Below are 23,733 nucleotides of genomic sequence, written 5' to 3' on the forward strand. Positions count from 1 at the left end.
TTGGGCAATTGGGTTGGCCATGGTCCAAAAAATTTTGTGTGTGTTTTTTGCTTCTTTTTTTTCCCTTTTACTTTCTGTTATTGTATGTGTTTGTCTTGCTGTCGGTCACCCCTCTTGAGGGATATGACCAATGTAGATAGATAGATAGATAGATAGATAGATAGATAGATAGATAGATAGATAGATAGATAGATAGATAGATAGATAGATAGCTCTGCAGTCAGTTCCTTGGTTTTCATGCAACCGATTTTCAGGCCTATCACATAAAAAGTCAAATTAGTAGTCGTCACATGGCTCAGGATGACATCTCTGAACTAACAGTGTCTCCTCTACAGGTGTGGCCTCCTGCAGGTAGGTGACCGAGTGCTGTCCATCAACGGCATTGCAACGGAGGATGGCACCCTTGAAGAGGCCAACCAGCTGCTGCGCGATGCCGCGCTCACCAACAAAGTCATCCTCGAAATCGAGTTTGATGTGGCGGGTGCGTATGCCAGGGTATGAATGAGTTATGATGTTTAAACATGTAAAAGGAAGAGACGTTGAACTATCGCAACACCTCTACAGAGTCTGTGGTACCCAGCAGCGGAACCTTTCATGTCAAACTACCCAAGAAAAGAGGCGTCGAGCTTGGACTCACCATCAGTGGTAAGAATAATCATAAACTGTTAGAAATTAGCATTTTGGGGTAAAACGCTTCTAATTGTATTAACCTTAGCATGTACCACTGCCAAGGACCCAGTCAGGGTAATCTGGAAATGCAGACACATTGTTTATTACAGCAAACAGTAGTCTTTTTTTGGCAGGGTTCAATACACAATAAGTCAAGTAGCAAGACAACAATCGTCCAAGATGCAGGCGAAGGGTCGGTGTTTCAGTGAGCCTAAACAAAGAGGGCAACAGTCCAAATTTTTGTCAAGTGGTACTTGTGACATGGAAGGGCCAGCAAGTGTTAAGTACTCTGGTATAACAAAACGCTGAGAAAAGGGTGCTTGGGACGTGACATGTAGTACAACAAACTAGCACAGAGCCTAGGAGTGTTTAAAAAGTGATTAAGGAGGGATTGTAATCGAAGGGAAATCATGACAAGTGAGCGCAGCTGTTAGGAGTAAATTTGAACCCGGAAGTGAGTGACCAAAAAAGATAAGGTTGAAAGAGAGAGTAAAGAGAGAGAGATGAGACTTGAGTGCAGGATTGTGACAACAACGATCCCAGTTAGTTGGTCATTATTAGGTTTTTCAGTACGTCAGTCAATCCTCCAGTCTGTTGTTTAATTTTCCATATGGAAAGTCCAAAGGCTACTAGGCAAACCCATCAGTATCTTGTGACCACCAGGGCTCCTCAGAGCGTCACAGATTACATACAACTCATATATTGTTTCACAGGATTACCAAGGTGCAGATACAATTTACCTGTCATAAAGGACCCTGTGGGTAAAAACAGTCTCTTTCATACTAATTGCTCATAAGGGACGGTGTGCATGCATGTTTTGTGTATGAGTGACAGAGGAGGTAAAAACAAAAGGGGATAATGGGAAAAAAGGAAAAAAGACATTGGTGAGTAAAGTTTTATAATCATTTAGAGTTGTATATGACAGTATGTGTCACTGGGAAACACCTTTGGTTATCCGGAGTGAGTCATATTGATTTCTTATTATTATAAGTTTATTTTTTACCCCCAAAATTATTTTGTGTCAGAAATATGCAAATTAATATTTTGATTCATGGTTCCCTTAATCGCCAAGGCAGTCAGGGCACCACTTCCTGTGAAGTGTCTTGGGCAAGTACTCTCTGGCTTTGCCCATCCCTTTCCAGGCCATTTTTTGATAGGGTTTGGCACATGAAACAGATAACAGTTACCAGTACCAGGAGAAGACTCCTGATCTGACTCAGATGCAGCACCTTCGTTATCTGGTTCCAGAATGAATAATCATAATAAAATTGAGATTTCATATATTGCCATATTGTCCAGCCCAATTGTGTTCCAGTTTAAGCTATCACAAGCTAGTCCTGTGGTCAGCAACCTGCATCTCTATGGCAGCAAGCTTTTTTAAAAATGAAAATATTTTTACTATTTTGATTTATAAGTTTGCTATGGCTCTTTTAAAATATTGATTTGCTGATCCCTGAACTTGTCCAAATAGACAAGCTTCTGCATGCTAATGCTAGCACAGTGACTAAATGGCAACAGAAGGAATCTTGATTTATTGAAGTAAAATTATTTTAAGACGCAAATTTGCAGTTTAAAAAAAAATACAATATACAGGCAAAGAAATCCATCGTGCTCTGGCGTGCCAATTACCAATTGTAACTTCTGCCAGGGCTCCCAAACACTTTTTGCTTGGGGCCCCAGGTGACTCTTCCTTCAACATTGAGTAAGTCACTGCTTAGTCTATTGTCTGGTAATCTAATTAATTAGTTATTCAGTCAGATACCTGAGCATTTACTTGGGTAATTGTTCAGTTAACTTTTCCTGTTCAGTTACTTTGTCCCACCTCACCCCCATCCCTCCTCTCCCCCCCACAATCCTCAACCCAGAAAATAATACCATGGTGTCTTATTGTGGCAAAACAGAGCATTTGTGGTGAGGCTTACATTCATTGTCTCGTCTTTGAAATAAACGTGCCTTATTTTGTCTTTTTTTCCCAGAATCACATGATTTTGTTTTCTTCTTTTGCAGCGAATAAAAAAGCTGGAGAACCACTCATCATTTCCGACATCAAGAAGGGCAGCATGGCACACAGGTCAGTAGCCTCTCATCATCATTATCGTCATCATCATCATCTCCTCCCCATTATAAGGTTCGGGTCAGGCCGGGCTTCGGTCTCGCTGACCTTTTTTTATTATTCACTCGTCATCTTTCTACCTTGTCTCTCTGCCTCTCTCTGTTTGCTCACCCATATGAATCAATTACAGTAACTGTAATTGGTTACCAGTAGCTTGAGATGCCTCCTGATCAAACTCAGATACAGCACCTTCATCTCTTTGTCGTGTTTGTTGGTGTAAAGCAGTCTAAGTCAAACAGACAGAGGGCCAAATTTAAAAAAAATGCATGTAATCTTGTGAACATATTCGAACCTAAAGAAAACTGAACAAATATATTCCAATAAGATCAGAAAAATAAAGCAATGTTTTCTTATGGCAGTGTTAGTATTCACAATTTTTAACAGGCAAAACACTTTAAAAAAGGAAGCTGGTAATTTTCAGGCACTACTGGTAGCCTTTAATTTCTATTTTAGCCTAAGTGGGCAAAATTGTCTTTAAAGAAAAATAAATCATAGGAATTATATATCTTAAAACAACTGAAATATTGTTTCAAAATCTACTTATAAAAATGACACTTTCTTCAAAGAGAAGTGAACATACAATTGAAAACATAAATAATAATGTTTACAATATTGGCAATTTTTTTTCCTTTGTAAAACAAAATCTGTGTTCAAATGTAATGTTTCTAGACAAGTAAAAAAGGACTGTTTTGAAAGTTTTAGTATCTAATAAAAAGTGTTTATTTTGTGATATATATTTATTTAAGATAACCTTTTGTCAATTATAGTTTATTTTTTCCCAATAAAAATGATCCAAACAATGCAATCACAAAAACACTTTATCAGGGCAACAACTTTTTTTCCGTGTGTGACATAAGCATTGGCGTAACCAGCCCGTTTTTGGGGGTGCTCTAGCAACCCCATATTCAACCCAAGTACCACCCTAAATTAAGTCAAGTCAAGTCATTTTTATTTGTATAGCCCTTAATCACAAAGAGTCTCAAAGGGCTGCACAGGTTATTGCACAGACCATTATTTCAGACTATTATTACACCATCCCCTGATCTGGAAACAACATGAGGGCAAGGAAAAACTCAAAAACCTCAACATGAGGAAAATGAAGAAACCTTGAGAAGGGACCGCACATGTGGTATCCCCCTTTCAGGATTACCAGGCAAAGGATGTTGCAATTACAAATAATACAGATATATTGTCCACAAAAAGTAAATGTTATGGATATGCTTTAGAGTAGAAGTGTGTTTTAAGCTTAGATTTAAACATTTCCACTGAGGTTGCAGATCGGATCTCAGGGGGAAGAGCATTCCACAGCACTGGAGAATGCTCTCGAACCTGCGGAACACTTCTTGGTTCTTGGGATAACCAGTAGACCGGCGCTTTCAGAACGAAGGCTTCGGACCGGAACATAGGGGGAAATCAGATCTGAAAGATATGAGGGAGCAAGTCCATGTATGAATTTGTATAATACTAGGAGAACCTTGAAATCACATCTTAGGCTAACAGGGAGCCAATGCAGGTTAGCCAATATCGGCATGATGTGATCAGACTTTTTGTCCTAGTTAAAAGCCTCGCTGCAGCATTTTGTAACAGCTGAAAACTCTTGATTCTGGACTCCGGGAGACCGGAGAGTAGTGCATTACAGTAATCGCGACAGGAGGTAACAAATGCGTGAATTATAATCTCCGCATCCGACTGAAACAGCACAGGACGAATTTTAGCAATATTGCGAAGATGGAAGAAAGCGGTTCTAGTAATTTTCTTCACATATGTTTGAAAGCACAGATCGGGATCAAATATGACACCTACATTTTTAACTGAGTCACTCTGTGTGATGTGACATTTGTCAATGTTCACAGCAGTTTTTGAGAATAAGTCACGTCATTTAGATGGACCAATAACTAACATTACGGTCTTTTCAGAGTTAACACGCGAGAAATTGAGTGACATCCACTCTTTTATCTCAGTGAGGCAGGTCTCCAAATTTCCACAATTTAGTGTAGCAGATTCCTCCAATGGAAGATATAGTTGAGTGTCATCTGCGTAGCAGTGGAAACTGATATTATACTTTCGAATAATATCACCTAATGGAAGCATGTAAATGCTGAAAAGAAGGGGGGCAAGTACTGAACCCTGCGGAACACCACAGGTAACACTAAAGGGCTCAGATGTCATTTCGCCATATTTAACACAGTGCGTCCTATCTGAGAGGTAGGATTTGAACCATGAGAGGATGGTTCCTGAGAGACCAATCCATTTTTCCAACCGTTCTAGTAAAATATTATGGTTCACTGTGTCAAAAGCAGCACTAAGGTCCAGCAGCAGCAAAAGTGATGAAGCACCAGAGTCCATTGCCAGTAGGAGATCATTGGTTACCTTAATCAGAGCTGTCTCAGTAGAGTGGTTAGCCCTGAATCCTGATCCTGATCAAAAAGATTGTTCTCGGATATGAAATCATTCAGTTGCTGTGCCACTACTTTTTCAAGTACTTTAGAAAGAAACGGTAGGTTTGACACAGGTCTATAATTACATACGCTTTCTGGATCGAGGTTGGGTCGTTTCAGTGTAGGTTTAATAACAGCGGACTTAAAAGCCACCGGAACTACACCTGAGGAGAGTGATATGTTTATAACATTTAGGACTGAAGGTCCAAGGACCCCAAAAAGACCTTTAATAAGCGAACCCGGAAGTGGGTCGAACAGGCAAGTCTTTGGTTTGGCCGTGTTCACCACCTGTTTAAGATTATCGAGTGACAGTTCACTAAATCGGGACAAATTCCCTGGATAGCCACCATGGCGTGCATCTATGGATTTTAGCCCTTTAATATGTGATGTATTAACACTGCCTTTGGAAATTTCTTCCTGTGTGCATTGAATCTACTTAGTAAAGAAGACCATAAAGTCATGAGCTGAATGGGCAGAACTATCTGTGATAATCTGTTGCCTATGTAAGCGATGCTAAAGGGTCAAAAAGAATTTTGGGGTTGTTCTTTTGTGACACAATCACCTTTGAAAGGTAGGCCTATTTTGCAGAGGCAAGGGCTGTTTTATACTTTAACAAGCTGTCACACCAGGTTTGATGGAAAACCTCAAGCTTGGTAGCGCGCCATTTTCCTGCATTCTGGTTTAAGGGATCTAGTTTCATCAGTAAACCAAGGCGTGCGTCTTTTAGGTCGTGATTTAAGCCGTATGGGCGCTGCTGAATCCAGGACACTAGTCAGGGTAGCATTAAACTTATTCATGAGTGAGTCGATAGAGCCTTTGTATGAAGGAAAGGACGCAACTGCTCCTGAAAGAAGATCAGAGAGCTCAGAAACTGTGCCAGTTATAGAATGTTTAAAACTCTGTTTTCCTTAATAAAGAGCGTGAAAGGCTTAAATATGATGAAAATTGCTACAATAAAACAAATTAAAAAGTAAAATAAAGCCAAAATGTGGACAACATAGCATCGTGTTTTCATAAATACTCCACTGCCTTGAAACTGTTCAGTGCATTTGATTCCAAGCACTCCTCTCGCCCCTTTCCCCGCTTCTCCTTCGCTTGGCTAATGTCACTTTCGGCATAGCGGCAGAGTCTGGGGAGGATCCTGTGTATTATGGTGCTACTGTATAACATACTTCATCCTTCCCCTTCTGTATGTGTATGTGTGTGTTTACTGTATAAGAAATAAATGAGTAAAACTAGGCATAGAATAGTTGTAGTGTTTCTGCTAATCACTTTCCATTTTGTGGTTCGCAAATGGGAAGTGGCACTCTTGAACTGTGTTGAATGATCCTAAATCACTTTAAGTGGAACGAAAAAAAAATAACCAGCCAGACACTCTGGGTGCTCGGTACCTCCAGTGGCGCCACCAGGGGCTGGCCAGGGGCATCCAGGGGTGGCTACGGCTCCCCTTAAAAATTTGTTGGCTACCCCGCTTGCCAGTATATCATTAGATTGTTGTGCATCAGTTATACATTTAATCCCACCAGGCAAGTGGTTGCTCCAGACTGGACAGTAATGGACTATGCACATTAAATCATTAGTAACATCAAGTATTACAAAATAGTATATCAGTGGCTGTGTCTTTCTGATAGTTTTGCCCTGACGTTTCTACATCAATAATGTGAAATTAATGTATTTTAGTTTTAGTGTGCCACCCCAAATGGCCCCATCTAGAGACCCCTCTGAACATTTTCTAGAGTCGCCGCTGAGCACCCCTCTCGCTCTCAACCTAAAATTACCAGTGGAGAAAAGAGACAAGAGGAGCAAACATCTTTTTTTCTGTTCTCCCCTCAGGACTGGAACGCTTGAGCCAGGCGACAAACTTCTTTCCATCGACAACGTGCGTCTGGACAGTTGCTCCCGAGAGGAGGCCGAGCAAATCCTGCAGCAATGCGAGGAGCTTATTAAACTCAAGATACGCAAGGACGAGGACAACTCAGGTGAGGACTTTTCACTTGGCGCCATTTTGTGGGAACCATCACACAAGAAAAAAACGGACGTTTCTGCAATTGCTTCGTCGACCACACAACAACGATGTTGGCTGCAAATCAACAACTGGTGATAACCACCGGTTCTTTTTTAAATTACTTGCATGGAAACAACCAGAGGTGGGTAGAGAAGGCAAACATTTTACTCAAGTAAAATTACTGTAACTTGTGAATATATATATGACTCAAGTAAAAGTAAAAATGTCAGAACCCGAACCACTGTGCCACCGTGGACCCAGACGTGTAACATTTTCACACAAGCTTTATTTTACGGGAACGGGGCAGTCATGCGCGGGAACACAAATGCCAGCGATTCGACGATCGCTGGGCAGAAGAGATCAAAACCGGACAGGACAGACGGGATCGATACCAGATACAGGAAACATGAGCAGATACCGGACAGGGCGGGACAGACAGATTTGATACTGGAGCAAGATACAGGACAGGATGGGACGGACGGGATCGGTACCGGACACTGGATGCACGAGCAAGATACCGGACAGGGCAGGACAGACAGATTCGATACTGGAGTAAGATACCGGACAGGACGGGACAGAAGGGATCGATACCGGAGACTGGAGCAAGGTACTGGACAGGACAGGCGGGATCGATACTGGATACTGGAGCAAGATACCGAACAGGACGAGACAGACGGGATCGGTACCGGAGACTGGAGCAAGGTACAGGACAGGACAGGCGGGATCGATACTGGATACTGGAGCAAGATACCGAACAGGACAAGACAGACGGTATCGGTACCGGAGACTGGAGCAAGGTACAGGACAGGACAGGCGGGATCGAAACCGGATACTGGATACACGAGCAGGATACCGGACAGAGTCAAAATACAAGTCTTGCAAGTGCAGAGGTTCGCTGACAGACTGACAAAAAGTGAATGAGAGCACTGATTTTAAATAGGAGGGAAGCCAATCAGGCAGCAAGCAGCAGCTGGCGCCAAACGGGAAGGCAATGGGCAACCGTGACAAAAAGTATTCATCCTAATAATCATATGAGTAAAAGTAAAAAAGTACTTGGTGAAAAACAAAACAGAAAAAAATTCTGAATAACTGTCTTATTTAAGCATTCAATCACATTCTCATATAATCAAAGTACATCCAATCAACAATAAATTACATTTAATTTAAAACTAGACAATCATGGTTGATTCAAGTAATTTCATAAACAATATGATAATAATAGTATAAAAAGATAATTAAATCAAGCACATTAAGCATTTTAGTTTCATCATGCTCTGCAGACAGAACAACAAGTTAGCCCCCAGGGTCTTCTTCCCAAAATGTTAAAAGTGCCATATTGGACGAAAATAAATAACTAATTTGTCTGAAGCAGCAAAAAAATAAAAGCCTTACACAAGCCTTATAATGTAATAGCCTACTGTCAAAGTCACCAAGTGTAATGCAGGACAACCTGAGAACATATGACATAATGACATAACTACTCCATTGTATGATTCTGCCTCAAATTGATTTTTTTTTCCATACCATGTATTACAGAATGTTTAATTGTTTTGATACAATTAAAAGAATGCGATTAAGAAATCCAATTTTTAATCTCATCATTATTTTGAGGCCAAGCTTCTAAAGTCGGCCTGCTCAACGAAATCTGTAAACATATATCAACGATGTATATTATAGTAAAAAATTACTGATAAGAAACATTTTTTGTTGTTTTGGTGACAGTCTTGTCCCTAGTGTCCTTTGGTTCCCCCCTCCCTCCTCCGTACAATTCATGAAGCGTTCTTCAAAAACACAGATAATATTTTTATTTATCAAGTTATAAAAATAAAAAAACACTAGCTCTATTTCATTCTCAGCCACACTATCAAATATTTTGGTTATAAAAAAGGGACAAGATACAAGTTGTTTAAAAAAAAAAAGATATGTGACACAAAGTACATGGTTAGGGAAAACAGAATTAAAAATATTATTGATAAATGATCATAAAATATATTCTTCCAAATCTGAATTAGAAATTTAAAAGCATGTGGATTATGTGAACAATTTCTCAAATGTTCAATATGTGCACTGCCTGAGACATGGCATACGTCAAGGTAATCCAGCTCCTGCCTAACACGCTGAAGCATATCTATAGTAAAGGTCACCAGCAGTTTACTATTTTATTTTATTTTCATATACAAATTATCTGCTTGTTTTTTTTCTCATCTGCACCGCTTATTCTCAGTAGGGTCACGGGGGTGGTGGTGCCCATCCCAGCCATCTTCGGCCAGTCGCAGGACACACAGAGACAGACAACTCACTCACTTATTCACACCTAGAGACAATTTGGACCAGCCTATTAACCTGACATGCATGTTTTTGGAATGCGGAAGGAAACCGAAGTGCTATGCAAACTCGGCACAGGACGATTCGATTCCATGACCTCAGGACTGTGCCGCCGACACGCTAACCACTGAGTTGCCGTGCCGCCCATGCTTAGGAGTTAGTACAGGGAAATAAATATATATTTTTTATCGTAATTAATTATTAATATTAAGAGGATATCATATTTTGAGAATCACTCTGTATATTAATTTTCTTTCATTCTGGGTGGTTCAAAACTAATTTTACAAAATTAATCAATTTATCAAAAAAATATGAAATGAAAAAAATCATGTACACGAATATGTCTGCATGTATACTTATTCATAAGAGCTTATTCATAAGAAAAATTGGGTAAGCATACATCATCTTTTTCTCCAAGATATCGTATTTAATCCAAACAATCATTTTTTTCTTCTTGGCCTGGCCACTTTTCCAAACGTTTTAACCAAATGCAACCACCAACTCAAAAAGTTGTTTTCTATATCTGTATACCCTCCATGTCCTCTGGGTCAAAATGACTAAAGCCCTGATAAAAACAAATGTATTCAATTTAAACACCAAATTTCAGATTGCTTAAAAAAAACATAGTTGTCATGATTGCTGATTCAGGGCACCTGCGAATGCCCCGTTTGTGCCAACAGCCCTGGTCCCTGATTGGTTCCCTGACCCTTTTTAAACCCCCGGCTTCCAAGAGGAAGCTGTCAGACCGTCCTGCGAACCTACGCTTTCAGCTAGGCAAGCTCTGTACCATCCGACAATCTCCTGCCCTGTTTTCTCCTGCCTGATATCTCTTGCCGACCTCTTTCTGGACCCGTTTCTGCCCTGCTCTTCCGTCCCGGCCATCGACCTGTTTTGGCCTGTTTACTGCCTGATACTTGCGGACGTTTTTTCTGGACTCGTTATCGCACTTGCTCTCCCGTCCCGCTATCGACCAGCTTTCCTGTCGCCCACGACTATCCTCGCTCGACACGGGAGTGCCACTTCCGCGTAAACTACCCCTGCCATCAGCTACCCGTGTCCGACGATCATCGGATTGTGGAAGCAAGCAATGCTCTTTCTCAATAAAACTGAGTAAAAACGAACGCTATTGGGTCCTGTCTCCGTTTCTGGCTTGTGACAATAGTGTGCTTTATCATGATACATGTGATATAGCTATTCCTCTTCATTTGTATTTCTTTAGCTAATCTAAAGAGGGAAATGCAAAAAAACGAGTTTTGGATGCATTTTCACCAATTTCAAAGACTGTAGCTTGTTTTTGTTTTTTTGTTTTAATCCAGACTGATCCAAGGCACACAATCCAGGTGAAGACCACCACATTTGTCTTATTTACTTATGCTACTCATTTTCTTATACACAACTAAAACACTTTAACATTCTGTCACTCTGTAACCTTGATTTAAACTCCCAGAGACCATCTTTGTCATTTCTTTGGTACGACTGACATGGATAACTGTTGGGACAAATCTAGAAATGTCATTAAGTTTGAAGTTAAAAGAAATGTTATTTCAAGAGTTTTTGGGGTGTTTATAACACATTGTTGGGTCATTTTGACCTGAAGACTGCAGCAGTGTTAAACCCACACAAGAACACACAGAGGGGGGCAATTATCAGAAGAGTCAAGTGTTAATAATTGCTATGTTAATTTATTTACTCATCACTTTTGTAAATGAAAGCAAAAATGTGCATTTGTATGTGTTTGCGTATATGCATGTCCGTTTTTACCAGACGAGCAGGAAACGTCTGGCAGCATCATCTACACGGTGGAGCTGAAGCGCTACGGGGGACCATTAGGCATCACCATCTCGGGCACGGAAGAACCTTTTGATCCCATAACCATTTCTGGACTCACCAAACGTGGCTTGGCTGAGAGGTACACTGTCAAGCAGTTGTTTCACAATCCTCTAAAACTGTGTTTAACAACCAGTGTGCAGGGGAACAGTAGTGTACCGTAAGACCTTGTGGAGTATGCCGTAGGAAATTCCCCGATTTCATCTTTGCCAAAAAAGCGTGCCTTTTTTCAGTTTCTTTACTTCCTTCCAGTAATCAGTCCAGTAACTGTAACATTCATCCATATCAACAGGTGGCAGCAGATTATACTATTTTTTTTATTTTTGAACAGTAATAGCATGCCATAACGCCCTTTAATTTTACACCTCGGAATCAGAGACACGCTTTTTATGTCATTCATTCACTCACACGACCATTGTGAGAGAGTCTTTTCCACCATGTGAGCTAAACTGAGTTTGACATCCCAGCTATAGCGAATGCACGTTCCGTAATTTCAAATTATCAAAAAGTGGAGACAACCAAAAAGCACACAACAAATGTCGATTATGGGAAATAATACTCAATAAATTAAGTCTGCGTATGCGTGCCCATGTGTGTATCTGGCTGTGTGTATCCGTTTGAGCAGGACGGGTGCTATCCACATGGGTGACCGCATTCTGGCCATCAACAGCGTGAGCCTAAAGGGAAAACCTCTGAGCGAGGCCATTCACCTACTGCAAATGGCCGGAGAGACCGTCACGCTCAGGATTAAGAAAATGATCGACAGTAAGAGAGCACCATCGGGACACTCGTCATCGGCAAGATGATTAAACACGACCTAGACCACAAGGACATAAGCACTACAAAGTAGAGGTGGCTTCAAATTATTTGGTGCGAGTTGCATTTTAAATACCGGTAACATCCGACCTCTTTGATTTATGTTCACCCTAACTTACGACCACAGGCAGCAGATTCAGGTTTTTTTTTTAATTCAAGGCCTGGTATCGCAGTGCATTGCAGTCCAGCATTGTTCTGCCTGCATTACATACGACAGTTTTATCAGACAGCTGGCACAGCAATTTACCGCTACACTCAGTAATAAGCAGATGGCTCTGAGTCTTCCCTTACTTATTACCACAGCCAGCAGATTACTATGCCTGTTTTTCAGCACATTCTCATTTTTCTTATGCAATGTCTGGCACTGCAGCGTGTAGCAGCCCGGCATTGCACACAACAAAGGTGTCAGCCAGCTAGCAGAGCAATCTACCACTACGCTCAGTAACTAACAGATGGTGCTGAGCCCTCCCTTACTTACTACCACGGCCAACAGACTACTTAATATTTTAGCAGATGCTTGTTTTTCTCAACAGATTCTCATTTGATCCCTTCAATGTCTGGCACCTCACCACACAGCAGCTCGGCAATACATATGACAGTTTTGTCAGACAGCTGACACAGCAATTTGCCGCTACACTCAGTAATAAGCAGATGGCTCTGAGTCTTCCCTTACTTATTACCACAGCCAGCAGATTACTATGCCTGTTTTTCAGCACATTCTCATTTTTCTTATTCAATGTCTGGCTCTGCAGTGTGTAGCAGCCCGGCATTGCACACAACAAATGTGTCAGCCAGCTATCACAGCACTGTACCACGACATTCAGTAACTAGCAGATGGTGCAGAGTCCTCCCTTACTTACTACCACGGCCAGCAGATTCTCATTTTTCTTATTCAATGTCTGGCACTGCAGCGTGAAGCAGCCCGGCATTTCATACAACAAAAGTGTCAGCCACCTGGCATAGTAATGTACTTCTGCACTCTAACTAGCAGATGGCACAGATTTCACTTCTACTTACTACCATAGCTAGCAGATTGCTATTTTTTTCTAGCAGATGCTTGTTTTAACGCCATTTTTTTTCCTTCACTCAATGGCTAGCACTGCTGCGCGTAGCGACACAACATTGCATACGACAAATTCCAGGAGCCATCTGCCACATCAATCTAACACTACACTCAGTAACTAGCAGATGGCACAAAGACCTCACAAATGAAGGTTAAGTCATTTTTAAACAAAAAACAATAAGAATGCCTTATTGATTTAAATAATGAGCAAAAATATATAAATTATCATATTAACATGCATTTCTAAAAATACTCTTTGGTTAAGAAATTAATTGTACATGTCCTCTGCCCACTGCCCGGAGATGGCTGGGATGGGCTCCAGCCTCCCGCGACCCTAATGAGGATAAGCGGTACGGCTAATGAGATGAGATGAGATAACATGAGCCTCACTTTAAGGGAGCTGACATAATGTCTGCCATCTTGCTGCTACGGGTATCCAAAAACCCTCAAAAAGGCTGTGCCAAAAATTGGAAGTAAAAGGGTGTATTTTGGTCTCTTTGAGTCTCCGTAGTTTGTATTCTTCATTGTGCTTCTTAGCTCTTGTTTTTTGTTCTACCACACTATGCAGCGGCATTTTTGGGGTCAAATAATACGCCCTGTCCCTTTAAGTTACAGGAAGATTGTGATTTTCTCTCTCTCTCTCTTTATCACAAAGATGCCGACGATAGGAAAGAGAGCGGAGCAGATGACGCAACGGAAAACGATCTGAGTGACGGCGAAGACGACTTGACAGACATGACAGACAGCCAGCAGACCAACAGATTATCGGAACTTTACGCAACCACCATTCCCAGTGTAGACTCAGCCATGGACTCATGGGATGGATCTGGGCTGGACGCTGGATATTGTAGCCAGGGTATTTTTTCCACAGACATTTTTTTCAAATTTTAATGAAATATAGTTGTGTATTTGGAAACAAAAGAAAAGCCAGTTTCCCACCCGCCCTAGAATTGTGTAAGATAAATTTAAAGTTAAGTAAACATTTGAAAAAAGGACGAAAGACATTTATGGTATTTGGCAAATCGACTACATTTCTACAGTGCCTGAACCAATCACTGAAGACCTATCAAAGCACTTTACAATGTACTTTACACTTAACCATTTATACTCTCACACACCGCAGTCAGCAAGGCACCTATCTGCCAACCGGGGGCATTAGGAGTTTAACTCCAGGGAATCGAACCTACAGATTGTAAACTTAACCTGCAAGTATAATGTAAATGGCAAAAAGTATGTCAAAATAATTTAAACATCTATACTATTTTATATGTACCCCTAGACAAACGTATCAATGTGTTCCCTTTATCCTTGGACTTGTAGGAACATACAACCACCAGAGTTCCTCCGGCCTGGCACTTCACCCTCACGAGTGGCGCAGCAGCAAGCAGCAGGAACAACGCATCACTACACCCCCACCTGGTTGCCGCAGGAACTACCCCTTCAGCGACGGCGGCTTCAGCGAGGACGAGTGGGAGAAACCTTTGAGGTAGCAAAACGTGTACTGTATTTTCCCAACTATAAGCCAGAAATTTGAAACTGTGCCTCTTATACTGCAGAATATGATGGATAAGGTTGGAAAAATACATAGAATGTTTCTGAGAACGCATCACCACACAAGGTTTTACAGTATATTATCGTATTTGAGGAACATTGCAATATATAATAATAATAATAATAATAATATTGTATGCAACAGGATTTGAATGCCGGTTTGGGACTACCAGTGGTTCAAGTAACATATGATATGGCATCGGAACATATTGTCAGAATATCTTGACAGTCCCAAAAACAGAAATTGCATAGTGCATTTTCTTCTGCATTTGGATTGGTTAAACTAGGGATGTCAAACTCAGTTTGGGTTTAATGCTGGGTCCTGTTGTCAGGCAGGCCCGGATCAGTAAAAGAATGTCGACTCCAAATGTTTAGCTTTATTTTTCAGTATTATGCTTAATCATTCAGTTTACATTAATAACCTACCATCTGATTTTAATCACGGATGGCAAGGGATATTTTCTGAACACTACACATTGATTCACTGTCATGGTCGCCTTGGTGACCAGTCTGCCCCGCCCTCTGGGCAACAGCTGAAGCAGTTCAACTAATTGTGTCTGCTATTTAAGGCTGGATTCTGGGCTTTGCGGGTGCTGGCTCATTATACGTATCTACATATTCCCCGGTCTGTTATGCCTTGTCCTGTTTTAGTTTTAAACATTGTCCGTTCTGTTATGCCTTGTCTTGTTTAGTTGAGTTGGAAGAAACTTGTTTGTTTTGTCATGTCCCAGAGTTATGGACAACTTTTATTTTGTTAAATAAAACCTATGGATCGTCAACGCATTTGAGTTCTCCCTTCCTGCCTCCTGCATCCGTTCTGGTCCGATCACTCCTTCGACCCCACCACGCCACGTGACATTCACTAACAATGGATTAAGAAGATTTTAATGTTTAGCATTTATGGGTTAGTGAATGCAATTGAAGACCTGAAGCAACTCACTCTATATAACCTCAAGACAGCCCTCTCGTGGCCGGGAATATCATTTTGTGTGCATTTGTTTCGAAAATTATAGCTTTGATAGAAATTACTTTGTGACTTATTTTGAAATTCTCATAAATTTATGGCGGACCAGATTAAATCGTCCAACTAGCCTGATCTGGCCCACGTGCCATATATTTGACAAGACTGGGTTAAAGTCTCTCCACTTCTTCACCTGCGCTTCAATAATTTTGCAATTCGATATGTATACGTACATAAAGACTGTCTTCCAACATAATACAATACAAGCTCTTTTAACTACATATACATATCAAACTGCAACATTATTGATTCACACATGAATAATCCACTATGCAAATTAATGTTTCTGGCACAGTGAATGAAACGGCTCGCCTCTTCTTTACACTTTACACCAACCATATTGAATGGATGCACGAGATATTAAACAATCAAAATGTCAAAGTCGCTGGAGATAGAGTATAGAATGTTTGCACATGAACTAGGAAGAGGAAGCGGATTACTTCTTTGGGGTGGATGCTGGGTGACCTCTCACAGTGCTAGCACATGCCGGTAACGGCGGAAAGAAGCACTACAATAATTCACTATACTAGGAAAAAGGTGCACATAATAGAAAATCTAACACACAGAAATGTCCGGATATTTTTCCACATTCCGTAAGTAGAATGTATATACACATTTACGGTGTGCATTCAAATTACTCAAAAGTAAACGCGCACAAAGCCAAACATAATTCATTTTTAAGCACCATGATTATGCGAAAGTGTACACCATCATGGATTCACTTCTAGAAAGGGAAATCTAATATTTACAACTAGTTTACAATGTCTAAAAACTGGCCAAATTAAAATACATGAATGCGGTTTTAAGGGTCATCTCTAAATGGCCACCCTTGGAAATGTCTAGACCTACCATTAGAAAAATGGGTAAAATACAAATTGTAGTTTTTCAGATTTTGATCGGATTTTACAAGCTATTGTCTCACCTGTTTTCCAGTCCAAATGCCCATCCTACACTCATGTGCAGGCATTTGATTGTAAAAAAAATTCAGGCGAGAATAAAAACCCATTTCTGTGGGTTCCAACTCAGATTAGACAATGTTAGTGGCACTTTCAGTGTGGGGCAAAACTTCAGAGTGTTATATTCTCCAAACGGTTCAAGAACAGCATTCAATTTGCTTTGGGTACCTCTTGGATAGGGATTTCATATGGGCCGCCGTGTCACACAGTGTACACAGGGCATAAAATAAGGCATGAAGTGTGTTGACAAAGATCTGATCAAAGTCACGCCTGGCATCTATTGGTGATTTGGAATACTCAAATAGTCTCCAAAAGTTTGATACTTAATGATCAGCAGCGTCAAAGCCATTAGAAACTACAGTACAGTACTTCTTTTGAAGGATTTTGATGCGAGAAATACCTCATTCTTTCACTCCATACAGTTTTCTCGGACAATCATCAGACGGAATTGTTCTGGACTCTGATGACAGTTTCTGGTGTCAGGCTCTGGAGGACCTGGAAACCTGCGGCCAATCAGAATTGCTCAGAGAAATCGAGGTTTGTTAGCCCTTCACTCTAAGCTAAATGATCTTTACTTACAGGAGATGAACTTTTTGTCATCATTGTGTCATCATTACAGACTCGGTCAGCTCGTTCATGATGCGCGCGGATGTTTGTGCATTTTTTAGACGCACTCAGAAAACTCTTTGTCTTGCGGATTGGCATTTCGCCAGTTCTTGAAACAGGCCTTTTATTACTTTCACAATTTTCATGCCTCACTAACAAATAGATAAAAAAAAAAACCTTGGGGACAAGCATGACATGACTCTCCAGCACTACCCTTATTCTACTTACCTAATGTTCCGCCCCGGACAGCTTCGCTAAAATTAAGGTAAAAGAAGAAAGGCACCGCGGAAAGTAAAGTATAAGGGCTCTTTGAACTCAATTGGACATTGTTAAAACAAATATTCGACGTTCAACTATTTTAAGGACACCTAAAATGATGCACCCTACATTTAAAGAAATTAATTAACTTCTGTATATTGATTGAAATGTCAGGCAAAATGTTCAATGAAATTGTAAAATTTCATCTAGAAAATAGCCACTAACAGACATTGGTCGGTAAACTATGGCCCGCAGGCCACATGCGGCCATTCAGGCTTTTTATTTTATCAAGATATTTTATCAAATTTAGGAAGCAAGCCGTATTGCATTTGGAGTTTTACAAGATTCAAGATTGTCTTTCTTGTCATTTACATAAAAATCCTGTGTGCTTCACACTTACCCATTCATACACACACTCACACACCAATAGGGAGTCAGCCATGCAAGGCGCCTACCTGCTTATTGGGGGCATTAGGGATTCAGTGTCTTGCCCAAGGAAACTTCAACATATAACACGGAGGAGCCAGGAAACGAACCTGCAACCTCTTGATCCCAAGGCGAGTGCTCTACTTCCTGAGTTAATGCCGGCCTGTGTTGTTGTTTATGCATAAGATCACATTTTGTGCTTAAAAAAGGAAAGTAGTTCAGAATTATAGTTCATAATTACTTTTCTGTAATTCTGAGTGTTTAAAAAACAATTTCAATAAATGGCGTATTTATATAGAAAATTAATGAAATATAAAGTTTATTTGTTAATGCATGTTCATTAACTCATAAATGCATATCATCGCTGCTATTCTAAAAAGATTTATCTCCTTTTTATTTGCAAACATTGAATGTTTAAAAAGAAGGCCAAAAAAATGAGATACATCATTTTTAAGATATGAGAAAAATTGCATACAGCCTACATTAACCCCTAACCAACCCCCCTCATGTATTGCCAAGCTATTGGATTGCAGACTGGATTGGAAGTAACCCCATCCCTGGGTTAAGAGCTAGAGATAATACATGTTAGCATTTTTTATTTACTGTGGATAGAGACCTTCAACATTCTGACGTTCTCTCATGAAAATGTATTTGTTTTGTCACAGGCCTCCATCATGACTGGCACAGCACTCAGTTTAGGTGTAGAAAGCAACAAACCAGCTCTTGAACCCCTCCTGACCCATGGCGGGATGAGCACTTTGCAGCTAAACTCTCTCCTCCACCACCGGGGAGCGCATCTCCACGAGGAGCTGCACTTAACCGACGATGAAGGTGAGCCCTATGGATAATTATGGAGTTACATGGGGCCAAAAAGTTTCAAACTTGAACGAGTAAAACTTGAAACCAAAAATGCATTTGGTGATCTCGAATTAAATCAAAGTTTAGGTGTGACTCCTTTTTTCTGGGAAAATATAATTATGAATTACTTTGATAATTATTTTAGATATATAGGGTGTTCCAAAAATCTTAATTAAAAGTCCCCATATCTCATTGAGTTCGAATAGTACTAAGATATAATATGTTCCATTTTAAAGCCAATTACATTACGTTTTTTGGAAGACTATTGATTTCTTTCTAATTTCTTTCGAAAGGCTTTAAATGGCATTCACTCAACCAGAAAGTGATGTGTATCTAAATTTGCATCACGGCGCAAACGTTACTAACATCTCTCCGTGTCTATGTGTGCGCAAGGGGAGATATTTCATGCAAGCTGAGAGTGCCCGCGCCCTATTGGTTGGGTGGGCTTCCAGTAGTAGCACTAATTCTGAAATAGAACCAATTACAGAGGCTGCGCCCTTTCACACGGTGCGTCGTTTGAGCGTGAAAATACGGTAAATGGCAAAGTTAAGAAGCATGCCACTCGCATATGGGGCATCAAGAACCCACATAAACCTTTTACCCTCCACTTGTGTTAGGGTCGCCACCGACCTGTTTTGGATTTTATTTGCAAACAAAATACACATGAATTTGTTTATTGCATCAAGGCTTATTAACTTTGTCAGAAATGTCTATTCAAAAAAAGGTAAAGAAAAAAGTCACTTCATTAAAAACATTCTAATTAAAATTGTTACCTTATTATTGTTAGGTTCAGTTTCTACCAGGCAAAAAAAAAACAGATTTTAAACACTAACTACAGCAAACACTGAAATCATAAATGGACTTTCAGTCAATGCGGTGACAGCCAGTTTCATTTTATTTTTGTATTGAAGTTAAAATATGATTTTTTTTCCCTGAAGTAAATATGTCTGAGTCAAAACCGACCCTGGCCCCTCAGATGCAATTAAAGTTATCGATATTAAAATTAATTAAACTAAAATAGATAAAAACACATTAATAATTAGTATCTTTCAGATGAGTATCAGCACCTCTAAGTCCGAGAGTATTCAGCCGGAAAAGGGTGGCATCCCCCCTCCGGGTCGGGGATGAGATCTTGCCACAAGTGGAGGAGTTCTGTGTAGAGCCACTGCTCCTCCGCATTGAGAGGAGCCAGTTGAGGTGGCTCGGGCTCGGGCCTCTCTCGGGAGATGTTCCGGGCATGTCCCACCAGGAGGAGGCCCAGGGGGCGACCCAGGACACGCTGGAGAGACTGTGTCTCTAGGCTGGCCTGGGAACGCCTCGGGTTCCGTCGGATGAGCTGGAGGAGGTTGCGGGGGATAGGGACGTCTGGGCTTCCCTTTTAAGGCTGCTGACCCTGCGACCCAACTCTGGATAAGCGGAAGAATATAGATGGATGGATGGATAGATGGATTTTTCAGATTTGTTGTAATACCTTCCAGTAATAGACAGGTAAAATGAAAATATTTGATTTAATTTTTAATTCTTTACAGGGTTGTTTTACCATTAATTGAAATTGAGGGGTAAACGGGCAGAAAACAAGCCAAGAGACCCACACGAAAAAAAAAACATTTTCACGGATAAGGAACCAAGGTAAGGGCCCGGTCACACAGCCGTTTGCGTCTGTATCGCGTGTAAAATTTTGCGTTTTTTTTTTGCCCGTGGTTGCCCGCGATGGAAAATGCGCAAAATTGGCCAACCCGCTGTTCATCGGTGGTATGCCCGCAAAACAGACGCCGGCGACTGTTCCGCTTCCTCATTGCGTCATTTCCGCGTCATTTTCTCGTGTGGACCACGGGTATAAAAGCTCCCGAGCCGGTGTTGTGCCCAAATCCGACTCCTACGCAAAAAGTGGTTGTAGTAGCGAGGGGATGCAAATCTCGGCACAACACCGGGCTGTAGAAATCATAACCACTCAAGACACAGTCCCGTGAAGATCAAGATTTCAAGCTATGGCACCGAAGAAGCCAATATGTTATTATTGTAATAGTTTTTTATTTTGATTTTATTATCTTGTTATGAAATGAAAATAAATATCAAGAAATAAAAATGGATTAAGACGAGGTCACTACGGTGACGTGGATCCATGTCCACCGCTTGACGTCTCGAGCACAACTGACGTGTGCTCGGCAAATCGCGCTGTATATACGCGGAGAAAGGCGTTTGACCGTCACACGCGTAACACGCTAATGTCACGTAATAACACCGCGATACAGGCGCAGAACATGCTATTACCATGCTCCACCCACGATTACCCGCTGAAATTTCCCGTCCTACCCATGTGTAACCACGCCCTGGCCGCGGCCATAGCACGTCGTTCCGCGTCATTTCAGCGTCATTACCTCGTGTGCTGCCCGCGGTTAACACATGCTCAAAGTTTTGAGCAGCTCAAAACTTTTTGTGCGGCCAACCGCGTGTGAATTTCAGACCGCGAGTAAAGCACTGCTGTATCTCGTCTATATGGCGGTCTCAAAGCGTCCAAAAGCGCCCAACAGCGCCTGCTTCACGGCCAGAAATTTCTGACCGTGATTCAGCCTCGATACGCCCGCGAAAGGATGTGTACCCGTGCTCTAAAGTTTTGAGCAGCTTTGCGCTGCCACCCGCGCGTGAATTTCCGACCGCGTGTTCAGCACTGCTGTATCTCGTCTGTATGGCGATCTCAAAGCGTCCAACAGCGTCCGCCTCACAGGCAGAAATTTCTGGCCGTGATTAAGCCGCAAACGGCTGTGTGACCGGGCCCTAACCAAGAGTTGAGAAAAATGTAAATATATATTACTGTTTTTAATGTATATCACAGCTGATTTAAGACACGGATCCCCACCGACCCACGAACATGGCATGTGTTACCTAAAAGCTAACACAAAGGGAGGGTTAAACATCAGCAAGATTCCCCAAAGTTGACCGTGGTTTGTGGTTGAAGAAAGTTGTCTACTGACTATTCTTCTTTGAAAGAGTAACAGTCAATGGTAGGACGTACCCTCAACATGCTTGTAAACTAGTTAATGGTTCAATGGGGCGAAAACAAACTTCAAGTTCCCGCAGGATGGGGCACCACCACACTGGGTCTCAGGCTAAGACAAGTTTCTGACCATAACACGGCCAGACAGATGGATTAGATGGTCTGGGAGGAATTATCATATCGTGTCTTGACCAATTAGATCTCACACCATATGAATTATTTTTGTGGATAATTGTGAAATCATTGGTTCATGGGTCTATTGGTCAAAGGGATTGCACACTTCACCCTAACATTCATTTATCTATGTGCCCGCTATTCCAAGAGACAAGGATGAGCTGAAGGTTAGGATAACAAAAGCTTTTGCAACCATTGACAATGCAATGATCGGACACGTTTAGCAAGAATTTGACTATGTGCTTAATGTGTGTCGCACGAGCAATGGTGCCCACATTGAATGTCTTTAGACAAAATTGAGATTACAAGCTTTCTGAATTTACCAGATGTGTTTTTATGTCCTGAAATGTTCTCGAGATATTAAATATCAAACTGTGCCTCATCATTTTGGAACGCCCTGTATTTTTTTTTTTTAGATTGACATTTTTTTTTCACTTTCGTTTTTTTTGTTTGTTTCAAAACACATTTTAACTAACTGATGTTTTTTTGTTTTGTTTCAGATCAGTTATTCACATTTCACACTTTTGGCCCTGATGTTATTGCTCTGGATTAAAAAGTGCTGTCATGCATGCCAAGGAATATCATTTTGCATAGCAAAAGAGTTCATAAAAAGTATCTCAACTTGAACAGGTCACCAACCATCAACATTTTTCACAAAAAGACACCCAGCGATTACCTTAAAAGGACATTGTGTAATACTTAGCGCCTTGGCATCAATGAAAGAAAAATGTTGATATGAAGCAAAAATACATTAACCATCATACAAACATTTTAAAAAACTCACAAATCGAAAAATGTTATTTGACATAACATGAGGCTCACCTAGAGGGGGCATCTTACTGCTGAAGGTACCAAAAAACTTCAGAGGCTGGGCAGTTAAATGATTAATAGTTCACTTAGAGTTTCTTTTTTGTGCTTTCTAGCACTCGTTTTCAGTTGCACTACACAATACAGCTACATCTGGTGGTCCAATATTACACAGTGTCCCTTTCAGGAGGAACATCTTATTCTTCAAATGAAGTCTGTCAAGCTGCAATAGATGACTCGAAATATGCTGGCTGAGTCAATAAACCAGATTTAGAATTAAGGAAAGGATGAGTGTTTTCCCACTTCACCACATCTTTCTCAGATGATGCCCACCTGGATGTCCACTTCCACCCCAACGACCTGCAGCACCCTGGCCACCACCTCCAGGATAATGCGCTCCCTCTTCTGCACCATGAGTCAAAGTCCAAGTCTTCGCTGAGGGTTTCTGAAAGGACGTGGGAGTCTCGTCGCATCAAGCAAGAGATGCAAGGGCTCCTGTCACCGACGCCACTGGAGTTGCACAAGGTCGGTTCACACAGGACGGCTACAATGCTATGCTAACTGAGAAAAGCACAATGTTGGATTGTTTGAATTGCAAATTGTTTTGGAAGAAAATGTCAAAATATAAGACATACAACAACTTATTTTTAAAGTAACTGAAATAGTCACTTTCCTTGGTAACTATTTACTTTAAATACAAAGTAATTCAGTTACACATTCAGTTACCTTTTGGAGGAAGTGGTGAGTAACCATAACTATTTACTTATTACAATCATGCACCGCGTATTTTTTTTGTATTGACAATATAATGTAGAATAGTTTAAT

At 40.9% G+C, this 23,733-nt stretch overlaps 1 protein-coding gene across 6 annotated transcripts in view; it reads left to right on the forward strand.

Annotated features, from left to right (window-relative positions):
* Positions 1 to 23,733, forward strand: part of grip2b (glutamate receptor interacting protein 2b) — a 194,783-nt gene that overhangs the window by 149,553 nt on the left and 21,497 nt on the right. For all 6 annotated transcript variants that reach the window (XM_088337570.1, XM_088337571.1, XM_088337569.1 and 3 more), the window contains 11 exons: positions 336 to 481; positions 565 to 645; positions 2,677 to 2,740; positions 7,054 to 7,199; positions 11,315 to 11,459; positions 12,003 to 12,142; positions 13,912 to 14,112; positions 14,577 to 14,742; positions 17,207 to 17,321; positions 18,740 to 18,905; positions 23,231 to 23,433. In XM_088337570.1, the coding sequence (XP_088193696.1) occupies positions 336 to 481; positions 565 to 645; positions 2,677 to 2,740; positions 7,054 to 7,199; positions 11,315 to 11,459; positions 12,003 to 12,142; positions 13,912 to 14,112; positions 14,577 to 14,742; positions 17,207 to 17,321; positions 18,740 to 18,905; positions 23,231 to 23,433 (1,573 nt within the window). The remainder of the gene's footprint in view (positions 1 to 335; positions 482 to 564; positions 646 to 2,676; positions 2,741 to 7,053; positions 7,200 to 11,314; positions 11,460 to 12,002; positions 12,143 to 13,911; positions 14,113 to 14,576; positions 14,743 to 17,206; positions 17,322 to 18,739; positions 18,906 to 23,230; positions 23,434 to 23,733) is intronic.

Source organism: Urocampus carinirostris, chromosome 6 (assembly GCF_059441175.1).
Source record: "Urocampus carinirostris isolate Australia breed hairy pipefish chromosome 6, RoL_Ucar_1.0, whole genome shotgun sequence".
In the NCBI taxonomy this organism is placed as follows: Eukaryota; Metazoa; Chordata; class Actinopteri; order Syngnathiformes; family Syngnathidae; genus Urocampus; species Urocampus carinirostris.